General features: G+C 43.4%; 1 protein-coding gene across 1 annotated transcript in view; it reads left to right on the forward strand.

Moving 5' to 3' along the window:
• Nucleotides 1-1,845: 1,845 nt before the first annotated feature.
• The window catches only part of SLC30A9 (solute carrier family 30 member 9), a 100,834-nt gene continuing 90,394 nt past the window's right edge, over nt 1,846-12,285 (forward strand). The window contains exon 1 of the mRNA XM_056557158.1: nt 1,846-2,125. Within this exon, the coding sequence (XP_056413133.1) occupies nt 2,026-2,125 (100 nt within the window). The 5' untranslated portion in view covers nt 1,846-2,025. The remainder of the gene's footprint in view (nt 2,126-12,285) is intronic.

Below are 12,285 nucleotides of genomic sequence, written 5' to 3' on the forward strand. Positions count from 1 at the left end.
GAAAAAACGAAAATGCAAAAACCCCGGGTCCTTAAGGGGTTAAACAGATTTTTTAATTACTTCTATTTCAAAATATTAATCCTTCCAGTACTTATCAGTTGCTATAGGCTCCGCAGGAAGTTATTTTCTTTTTGAATTTCCTTTCTGTCTAACCTCAGTGCTCTCTGTTGACACCTAGGTTTGCTGTGGGGATTTGTTCCTTCTCTGGACAGATTTAAAAAAAAAAATGTTTTCTTGGGGAGTTTTTAACATTCAGTTCTTCTGTTCATCCCCTGCATTTTCTAGTTTCTGCTGTTTACTCATTCTATACCGTGTCTAGTTCATTTATTCATATCTGTTGTTTATCTGGATTCCGGTTTCTGAACTGTTTGTTAGTATACTATATTCTGCTCTGTTTGCCTGTATATATTCTGTCTTGTATATCTGCTTGTTTGGTAGGCTTCTCTTTATGTTTCTGACCTGTGACCGACTATGTTTATTATTATTTTTTTAATGCCCACTGCACTTTAACGGAGGTAGGGACCGGAACCGTGGTTGTCGATCCGCCGTTTAGGGTGGATGGGCAAGTAGGCAGGGAGAGCGTTTCTAGGGACAGCTTAGGGCTCACTTCTCCCTGTCCACCCAGTGGCCATGACAGCAATATTTTAGTTTTTCCTTTTTAATAAATTAGCAAAAATTCCTAAAATTCTGTTTCCTCTTTGTCATTATGGGGAATTGAGTGCAGAAGGATGGGGGCAATTTTAACACAAGACTGCAAAATAAAATAATAATTATTATTAATAATTATTATTTATATAACGCTGCAACAAATTCTGCAGTGCTTTGCAATTTGCAACTTAACAAACTGTAAAAAAAAGTGAAAAGGTCTAAAAACTTTCTAAATTTGTTGGGGGGAGATTTATCAAAACCTGTCCAGAGGAAAAGTTGCTGATCAGATCGCTTCTTTCATTTTTAAAAAGGCCTCTGAAAAATGAAAGAAGCAATCTGATTGGTTGCTATGCTCATCTGAGCAACTTTTCCTTTGCACAGGTTTTGATAAATCTCCCCCATTGTGTGTATCAGGTTGGGTTCACAATATGGAATCTCTAAGGGCGGCCAGACATCAGTCAACGGTAGGACAGCACGGAAATTGGGGGAGATTTATCAAAACTTGTCTAGAAAAAAAGTTGCTGAGTTGCCCACAGCAATCAATCAGATCTCTACAATCTGATTGGTTGCTATGGGCAACTCAGCAACTTTTCCTCTAGACAGGTTTTGATAAATCTCCCCCATTGTCATCCCCGTAAACAGCAATGTATTCCACTTGGTATTACGTCAAAGAGTTTATTCTTGTGGTGGATGAAATTTAGCGGTAGAGGAATTCTTTAGTGTGCAGCAGAATCCTATTGACAGCAATAGGACCCTGCTGCACCAGAATTTCTGTGTGGAATTTCACTTGGAAAATTCATAGTGTAAAGCCAACGTTAGAGCCTGTTCACGCGATACCTAACAATACCTAATGTGAATGGGAGCTGACTGTATACCTACTGTGAATGGGAGACTGAGCTCTGATGTCAGCATCATATATAAATATATTAGAGAAGACTATACAATATATAGATATCAGAGCAGACTATATCGCCTGCTGTAAGTAGATAAATATACAAATGTAGGTATACATTTGCTGTTCATGCTGTGTCATCCTGTTATACAAATAAAGCTGTGTTGAAGTAACATAACCGCATTTTCGCGTATCCCCCACTAGATGGCGCCAATACGCAGCGCGTCGCTGGCTTTTTATGTCACACACACACACAACCTGTGACACAGACCCTCGCCGAGCGCCGTGTTTTGTCTCCTGGTTGTCGGCACCGCGCGCCATTTTCCTGAAGGCGATTCGCATTGAAAGCAACGGGCGATGTCTTCGACAAAATGGCCTCCATACTAGAGACACAAATCCACCGTTCTAGTGAAAGTATTCTTGACAGGTAACACAGACAGCTGGATGAGCTGTGTGTACCGCCCGGAAAGAATCACTATTGCACTATGGCTGGGGTGTCTGCCCGGAGCCGGGGCTGGTCCTCTCTCTGTAGGCTTTACCTGCGGGTTCATGCGGTATCGCCTAGCTGCGGACGGGCCTGTCATGGTGAGTAGGCTAATATTTAGGAGGACTGTGGCCCTAGGGTCTGGCTTATTGGGGGCCACATGTCATTTTTGTTTGTACTCCAGTATTTCCCAACCAGTGTGCCACCAGCCGATGTAAAGCTTCAACTCACAGCATGCCCGGACAGCCTTTGGCTGTCAAACCATGCTGGGAGTTGTAGTTTTGCAACAGCTGGAGGCACATTGGTTGGGAAACACTGATAGTGTATGAGAGGTCACATGTTCTGTTTATTATGGGGGAGTTTTTAGTGTGGGAGTCTCATGACCTCCATACACATCATACATTGCTCCTCTATCTATCTGTATGATCTGGGGATTGAGCTTAACCAAATTATTATACAATGTATATCACGGCTCTCCAACCTGTTGTAGAACTACAACTCCCATCATGCCATGAACGCTGCTTTTATATGGCACATGACCTCTTTTTAATCTGGTTTTGAAGGGGTTATCCAGGAATAGAAAACAGAGCTACTTTCTTTTAAAGGTGTGGTTCTGCAGCTCCGTTCCATTGAAGTGAATGGAGCCAAGTTATAAAACCACACCCAACGTGGGGACAGACGGGAAACTGTTTTAGAAAGAAATTAGCTCTGTTTGTTTCTATTCCTGGATAACACCGCGCACATGCCTGCTGATCCAGAACCAGTTTTGGATCCAATTCTGTATGCAACAAGCTGGATCTGTTACATCCAGCATCCCATGGGTTAAAACTGGGCACGCCGCCTGACCACATGGGGTCTGCATGCCATAGGTGATTGTATGACCACCTTTATATGACGGGTGTGGATGATGGGCAGCTATAGGGTGAGGTGGGGGATCCTGTAGTGTCCATTGTGATCTGAACGGTTCAAGGTTCAAATAGAAAAAGATTGCAGTGTAAACCTAGCCTTAGATCAGTTTCCATACATGCTGGGAGTTGTAGTTTTGCAACAGCTGGAGGCACACTGATTTGGAAACACAAAGAGGGAGATTTATCAACAGTGCAAAGGAAAAGTTGCCCAGTTGCCCATAGCAACCAATCAGGTTGCTTCTTTCATTTTGCAGAGGCCTTGTTAAGAATGAAAGAAGCGATCCGATTGGTTGCTATGGGCAACTTTTCCTCTCAGCAGGCTTTTATAAATCTCCCCCATTGTTTTTTGCACAGAGAATTTCCGTGCGGACATTCTGATTCTGACACAGGGTGTCTCAACTGTTCAAAACTACAATTCCCAGCATGTCCAGATATGGCTGTAAAATAAAGAGCACAGGGCTTTTTTCAGCCATTTACCGCTTACAAAATGATTTTTCTGCAGTGATCTTTATGAAACTTTTTTTTTTTTTTTTTTACAAATGAAATCTGGTTGCTATGGGCAACTGCTCCCCCGCACAAGGTTTGGTAACTCTCCACATAGCCTTAGTTAATATTCACATGCATTGTAAGGAGCATTTTCCTCAGTAAAGTTAATTTCCTGCGTCCTGTAGGTGCTCTTCTTATTAGAAGCAGCATCGGTCTGAATTGGGTTGTAATCCAATTACCTTTTATTCAGAGGCTCCATTGTGGAGTTCTGCTCTGGGGCATGTGACTGTAGTGAAGCTTCTGGAATGATTCCCGGCTCAGATGATTCTGGAGCCAATGGCAGACAGGGGTCTCTGCTTTGTTTGATTGTCATATACATTTAACTCAGCACAAGCTTATGGGGTTGCACATGACTTTGTGTACTTCATTTTACAGTCACCCTGTGGCATGTAGATCAAATACCTACGTACATATAGGGGGAGATTTCTCAAAACCTGTGCAGAGGGAGAGTGGTGCAGTTGCCCATAGCAACCAATCAGATTGCTTCTTTCATTTTCCACAGGCCTCTTTAGAGGCCTGTGGAAAATGAAAGAAGCAATCTGATTGGTTGCTATGGGCAACTGCACCACTCTTCCTCTGCACAGGTTTTGATAAATCTCCCCCATAGAGTAGAGGAAAACTTTTCCTAAGCATAACAAAATAGCGCCTGATAATACACAGCCCTGATAGCCTTTGTGAGGATTAGGAGTGTAAGTTTTATTCTGTCAGCGCTGGTGATATAGGAATAAACACTGTGCTCTAGGGGTTAAACAGCTGGAGATCACACGGGCACAGTGGTGCCCATGTGGTCTCGGTATTGTACATGCATTGCGCTCAGATTACCTTAAAGGGGTACTCCGGTGGAAAACTTTCTTTTTCAAAGCAACTGGTGCCAGAAAGTTGGACAGATTTGTAAATTACTTCTATATAAAAAGCTTAATCCTTCCAGTACTTATCTGCTGCTGTATACTGCGGAGAAATTTTCTTTTCTTTTTGAATTTCTTTTCTGTCTGACCACAGTGCTCTCTGCTGACACCTCTGTCCATGTCAGGAACTGTCTGGAGCAGAATAGGTTTGCTATGGAGATTTGTCCTACTCTGGACAGTTGCTGACACGGACAGAGGTGTCAGCAGAGAGCGCTGTGGTCAGACAGAAAGGAAATTCAAAAAGAAAAGAACTTCCTCTGTAGTATACAGCAGCTGATAAGTACTGGAAGTATTAAAGGGGTACTCTGGTGGATTTTTTTTTTTTTTTATGAACTGGTGCCAGGAAGTTAAACAGATTTGTAAATAACTTCTATTAAAAAAAATCTTTACCCTTCCTGTAATTTTTAGCAGCTGTATGCTACAGAAGAAATTCTGTTCTTTTTGAATTTCTATTTTTGTCTCGTCCACAGTGCTCTCTGCTGACACCTGATGTCTGTATCAGGAACTGTCCAGAGCAGGAGAAAATCCCCATAGCAAACCTATGCTGCTCTGGACAGTTCCTGACACGGACAGAGGTGTCAGTAGAGAGCACTGTTCTGGCATCAGTTGATTTAAAGAAAAAAAAAATTCCCAGCAGAGAACCCCTTTAACATTTCTGATTCCTATTAAAGGGGTACTTCGGTGAATTATTATTTTTTTAAATCAGCTGGTGCCAGAAAGTTAAATAGATTTTGTTAATAACTTCTATTTAAAAATATTAACCCTTCCAGTACATATCAGCTGCTGTATGCTCCACAAGACGTTCTATTCTTTTTAAATGTATTTTCTGTTTGAACACAGTTCTCTCTGCTGACACCTCTGTGTGTCTCAGGAACTGTCAAGAGCTGTAGAGGTTAGCTATGGGGATTTGCTCCTACTCTTGACAGTTCCTGAGACAGACAGAGGTGTCAGCAGAGAGCACTGTGTTTAAAGAAATTGAAAATGAAAAGAACTTCCTGTGAAATACTGGAAGGGTTACGTTTTTTAAATAGAAGTAATTAACAATTTACGTTCTGGCACCAGTTGATTTAAAAAATAAAAAGAAATTTCACCGGAGTACCCCTTTAATGTTCTCTCCTCCCCCATCACAGATAATGTTCTCTCCTCCCCCATCACAGATAATGTTCTCTCCTCCCCCATCACAGATAATGTTCTCTCCTCCCCCATCACAGATAATGTTCTCTCCTCCCCCATCACAGATAATGTTCTCTCCTCCCCCATCACAGATAATGTTCTCTCCTCCCCCATCACAGATAATGTTCTCTCCTCCCCCATCACAGATAATGTTCTCTCCTCCCCCATCACAGATAATGTTCTCTCCTCCCCCATCACAGATAATGTTCTCTCCTCCCCATCACAGATAATGTTCTCTCCTCCCCCATCACAGATAATGTTCTCTCCTCCCCCATCACAGATAATGTTCTCTCCTCCCTCCATCACAGATAATGTTCTCTCCTCCCTCCATCACAGATAATGTTCTCTCCTCCCTCCATCACAGATAATGTTCTCTCCTCCCCCATCACAGATAATGTTCTCTCCTCCCCCATCACAGATAATGTTCTCTCCTCCCCCATCACAGATAATGTTCTCTCCTCCCTCCATCACAGATAATGTTCTCTCCTCCCTCCATCACAGATAATGTTCTCTCCTCCCCCATCACAGATAATGTTCTCTCCTCCCTCCATCACAGATAATGTTCTCTCCTCCCCCATCACAGATAATGTTCTCTCCTCCCTCCATCACAGATAATGTTCTCTCCTCCCTCCATCACAGATAATGTTCTCTCCTCCCTCCATCACAGATAATGTTCTCTCCTCCCTCCATCACAGATAATGTTCTCTCCTCCCTCCATCACAGATAATGTTCTCTCCTCCCTCCATCACAGATAATGTTCTCTCCTCCCCCATCACAGATAATGTCCTCCTCCCCCATCACAGATAATGTTCTCCTCCCCCATCACAGATAATGTCCTCCTCCCCCATCACAGATAATGTCCTCCTCCCCCATCACAGATAATGTCCTCCTCCCCCATGACAGATAATGTTCTCCTCCCCCATCACAGATAATGTTCTCCTCCCCCATCACAGATAATGTCCTCCTCCCCCATCACAGATAATGTTCTCCTCCCCCATGACAGATAATGTTCTCCTCCCCCATGACAGATAATGTTCTCCTCCCCCATGACAGATAATGTTCTCCTCCCCCATGACAGATAATGTTCTCCTCCCCCATGACAGATAATGTTCTCCTCCCCCATGACAGATAATGTTCTCCTCCCCCATGACAGATAATGTTCTCCTCCCCCATGACAGATAATGTTCTCCTCCCCCATGACAGATAATGTTCTCCTCCCCCATGACAGATAATGTTCTCCTCCCCCATGACAGATAATGTTCTCCTCCCCCATCACAGATAATGTTCTCCTCCCCCATTAAAGATAATGTTCTCCTCCCCCATGACAGATAATGTTCTCCTCCCCCATGACAGATAATGTTCTCCTCCCCCATGACAGATAATGTTCTCCTCCCCCATGACAGATAATGTTCTCCTCCCCCATGACAGATAATGTTCTCCTCCCCCATGACAGATAATGTTCTCCTCCCCCATGACAGATAATGTTCTCCTCCCCCATGACAGATAATGTTCTCCTCCCCCATGACAGATAATGTTCTCCTCCCCCATGACAGATAATGTTCTCCTCCCCATGACAGATAATGTTCTCCTCCCCCATGACAGATAATGTTCTCCTCCCCCATGACAGATAATGTTCTCCTCCCCCATCACAGATAATGTTCTCCTCCCCCATTAAAGATAATGTTTGCCTATGCCTATTTTCTGAGGTTGGTTTTATTTTCCTCCTTTCCGTTAAATGTTGAGACCAACATCCAGCACTAAAATGGCAGAAAATTTCAAGAAAAAAAAAACTGTTTAATTTTTCTTCCCATGGCTTTAAAGTTTCCGGAAATTTTGCATCCCAAGTCATGTGATCTCAAATCTTCCAGTGCCTGATGGTTACAACAGAATGTCAGACTCTGACTTCCTGTAGACTACAGAATGACATCATCACTTACCATACTAGCTCCCAGACCCCTACCTATCTTTGGGGCATTGTTTCCCAACCAGGGGGCTTCCATGTGTTGCAAAACTACGAGATCAAACTGTATTCTTTTCGGAGGAGATCTGTTTTTATCCATTTTTTCCCCTGCGGTCACTACCTAGTCTAAGATTCCATGTGCTCTTTGGCACTCTCCTCAAAGTAGTTGTAATGTTACCCTGTAGTAGTAGTAATGTTACCCCTTTATTCCATGTTGAGTAACCTTTGTTAATATTTTGTTACTTTTTTTGTCATTTAGTAGCAGACAACTTTGGTTCTATACTTTTTAATAAATTTTATAGGCGAATAAACATAAAGTCTGATAAAGTGCTGAGTTTCCATGGTGCTCTGTTCCCTAGGAGGACGTAATTCTGGACAGTGACCATCAGGACGTGTGTGTCTGCCTGGAAGCCAAAATGTAATAAAGACTGGACCCGGCCAGAGGTCATCTGGTTATTACTGTAATGTTCCATCCTAGACAGACACCACTTCTCCATGTACCTGTAGTGGAGGGAGTCATATTGTCTGATCCAACACAAGCCATGAGAGTTGGCAGCTGATACCCCATCAGGAAAACGTGATGTGGCTAAGGGTCTCTGTTAGAGATTTCCCGATACCGGTATGGGGACCGATACTGAACATTTGTACTTGTATAAATGTCCCCGATACCTAATCTGATACTCGCCGGCGGGACCCTTGCCGGCAGGTATCACAGAGGTGCCGAACTATGCAGCGTGCCCAGCAGCTGAGCTCGTGTCATAGCCCATAGTGATGTCCGGCATGAACCCTATAGACGCTGCAATCAAAGTTGACCACGACGTCTAAAAGTCCTGAAGTTAACTGCTGATTAGCTCAGGGATGCTGATCAGGATCACCGCAGTGAAATCACGGTGTTCAGATTAGCTGTGATGACAGCCAGAGGTCCCTTAACGAGGTCCGTGCCATCCAATCGTTGCTCCTTTACTGCAGCCATCCATGGCAGGCAGTAGTAAAGGTATGCAGATAACACTGATCAATGCTATGCTATGGCATAATATTGATCAGTGTATGCAATCTACAGATTGCATGTAATAATGCCCTAATTCCCTTATATATGTTTTACATATTCTAGTAAACTACTAATCTGCCAATATAGAAAAGGACAAGCTTGCACAGATTTTCCTCTACAGACAGGAGCCAACCGGTTGCAGGCAGTAACACTGGGTACGGGCGATTGAGTGACTTTTACAATGATTTATTACTAGATGCTGAACTCTGTGTACTCTATAGTCATACACCACCGCTCTGTGTGATGTGAAAACTGGAGGATGTAGAAACAATGAATTATGACCCCAGATTTAGGGTATGGGACAAATATGTCAAATCTTTCTCTCTATCTGTGTTGTCTGCACTAACACTGTGGACCTATCCTAAGGGTGCTCCTACACAGTGCAGATTTGTGTAGTTTAAATGGCCACTATCACCAAAACTATATTTTTAAAAACAATAGAGCCATAAAAAATAAGTATCTCTAATACTACTTCATAATTTTTTCCCACAGTTTCCCTTACAAAACTGCTCCTATAAAAGTGGCCACTAGAAGTCCTCATAAAATGTCCCACACCTGTTACTATGGACTCCAACGTTAGCAACATCAGCATCTCAGTCTGAATACAGACTTTATACAGAGCGGGGGCCCTATAAGCCAGTGTGCGCTCCCTGTGTGAGGATCTCTGAACACAGAGATCAGAGGAGAGCAGGCAGTGTGTGAGCTGCTGTGATTTGCTGAGAGGAGGCCACACACCCTCTGCAACTCGAGTGAGAGAAGGAGGATGTCACCACAGTAGTAAGGAGATTACATGAGGAGGAGGTTTGTTACAGTGTGTCACCCCAGTAGTAAGGAGATTACATGAGGAGGGGTTTTGTTACAGTGTGTCACCCCAATAGTAAGGTGATTACATGAGGAGGGCGTTTGTTATAGTGTGTCACCCCAGTAGTAAGGAGATTACATGAAGAGGAGGTTTGTTACAGTGTGTCATCCCAGTAGTAAACATGGGAAAGCTAGATAACATATGTTGACAGCCATATTGCTTGTCATTTAGCTTTACTACATAGTAGAGTCCTGCATTGGGATTTGAATCCCGCAGGACCCAACCCAAAACATGCGGGCAGTCAGTAGGCTGCTGTGGGTGGGCCCGGGCGGTCAGGCGCAAATCTCGCAGCCTCAATAGAAGTCGGACTCAGTGACTGTCTCACAATGCTCCTCCCAGTCCTGTCCGCTCCCCCTGCCGCCAAAGCACCGCTATTATGTGGCGCGCTCAGCCTGCCCTGGAGGATTGTTTACGCTGTACTCCACCTTCTACCGCCGGCCTGGTAGGTCATAGCTGCCACCAATGTTACCCACAATTCACACACATGCGCTGTGCTGCAGCCCTTTTGCTTAAGTTACTGCATCCGTTGGTGATCCTCCCATCCAGGGCCTCTGTCTGCACTGCTAGTCACATGGGGGTAAGGGCACTGCAGAGCATTGCACCCTAGTGTCTTCTACAGACCCTAGGGTGCAATGCTCTGTAGTCTGCACATACCCCCTATGTGTGTGGCTGTGTTTTTATTGTACATTCGTATACAGGTGGGGGTATGTGCAGAGCCTTGTACCCTAGTCTGTAGTACAGACTAGAATGCAATGCTCTGCATATACCCCCACTTGTATAGGAATGTACACACACACACACACACACACACACACACACACACACACACACTGCTATACACATGGGGGTATGTGCAGACTGCAGAGCATTGCACCCTAGGGACTTCTATAGACCCTAGGGTGCAATGGTCTGCAGTCATGCCCCCCATGTATATAGCAGTGTGTGTACATTCCTATACAGGTGGGGGTATGTGCAGAGCATTTCATCGGTCAGAGACCGAGGGCCTCTGAGTCTGCAGTCACTGCTATTCACATCTGTACATACACTAGAGTGCAATGCTCTGCACATACCTCCATGTATAGCAGTGTGTACTTCACACACTACTATACATTGGGAGTATGTGCAGAGCATTGCACCCTAGTGTCTGTACATTCCTGTTAGTGGACGGGATTGGACAAGAAATCTTCGGGAGCAGGATTGAAAACCAGTCCTACGCAGGGCCCTACTACATTGGCCCTCATTTACTTAGAAAATCGGGTTGTAAGTCTATGTTGCTTTCTTACCCGACTGCTTTTTTCCCCTGGTATTTATTATTATGTCGCATCCTGTTTGTCGCACGTGGGTTTTGTTGGTTTTGGTTTCCAACTCCTCTGAGTTGTCGGGAAAAAATCCACAACAATTCAACAAATTCGGGTTGGAAACCTTTATAAATACGCGGGAAAGCTCAGAAATGTCGGGTTACGCCCCTTTTTCGGGTTTGGGAGAATCCACATCGGGTCCGTCGGGAAAAAATGTCGCATCGTGTCGCAGACTGGCGCACGATGTCTGCGACATGTTGCAGACAACGATGCGCCAAAAAAACCCGACAAAACAAGTCGGGTTTAGAATAGTAAATGAGGGCCAGTGTGTATTAGGAGAACAACAGGCAAACTCCAGTAATCCTTCTTCCTCTCTGTGTAACATGTGCAGCATAAAACCAGAGAGGAAATGGTTACAGAGCAGAGTCCAGTGATTGGCTGACAGCTCAGTGAGACACAGTGAGGGAGGAAGTTTAGTCATGTACAGTGAGGGCAAGAGAGGGACACGCCCCCTGCCTGTGAGAAGATGGAAATTCAGTGTGATCTGATATCAGCAGATTTTAAAAGAAATACAGAAGCTAGACACATAAAAGTTATATGAACATGGTCAGGATGAGGTACTGAGTAAGGGTGGGTTCACACCACGATTTTCTATACAGTTTTTGGATACGTTTTTTTTTTTTTTTTTTTAAACGTATGCAACTGTGCAGAAAACCGTGCCCATAGACTTTCCATTCAAAACCGTATGCACCATATTGTATACGGTTGTCTCCGTTTTTCACACCACACCGTTTTTTACCTTTTTTTTTTTTTTCTGGACAGAAAAACCGTGGCCTACCACAGTTTTTGGTCCAGGTGAAAAACCGTATTGACCCGTATAAGTTTTTTTTTTTTTTTTAACATGGGAGTCAATGGGAACCGTACAGAACCGTATGTGGGTACGGTTCCATCCAGTTTTTACCATACGGTTTTTGACTTTGCACAGTTTTTTTTTCTTGGAATTTCAATCAAACAAGTGAAACTTTATTCATAATGGAGTGAAAAGTTCAAAACGTATGCGTTTTTTTTCTTAAAAAACAGATGCAACCGGACATCACTTTTCAAACCATATACAGTTTTCAACCGTATGCAGATAAAACTTAGTACACACGTTTTGATACAGTTTAGTCAGGTTTTGAGGAATCCGTTTTTTTGATCAAAAACCAGAAAAAAAACTTTATTGCAAAAACGTGGTGTGAACCCAGCCTAACATATAACTTTATTTTTTTTTTTCTGGGATATGATAGGTACACTTTAAGTGTAGGATCACACATGCTGTATTTTGCTGCTGCGTATTTTCCTACCCACTGAAATCATTAGAAAGCAAAATCGGAGTATTTGCTACCCATTGACTTCAATAGTAGAAAAATATGCAGCAGCAAAACACAGGACATGTGATCCTACTCTTAAAGGGGTACTCTGATGGAGTTTTTTTTTTTTTTTTTTTTCTTCAAATCAATTGGTGCCAGAAAGTTAAACAGATTTGTAAATTACTTCTATTTAAAAATCTTAATCCTTCCAG

This window comes from Hyla sarda, chromosome 1, assembly GCF_029499605.1.
Source record: "Hyla sarda isolate aHylSar1 chromosome 1, aHylSar1.hap1, whole genome shotgun sequence".
NCBI lineage: Eukaryota > Metazoa > Chordata > Amphibia > Anura > Hylidae > Hyla > Hyla sarda.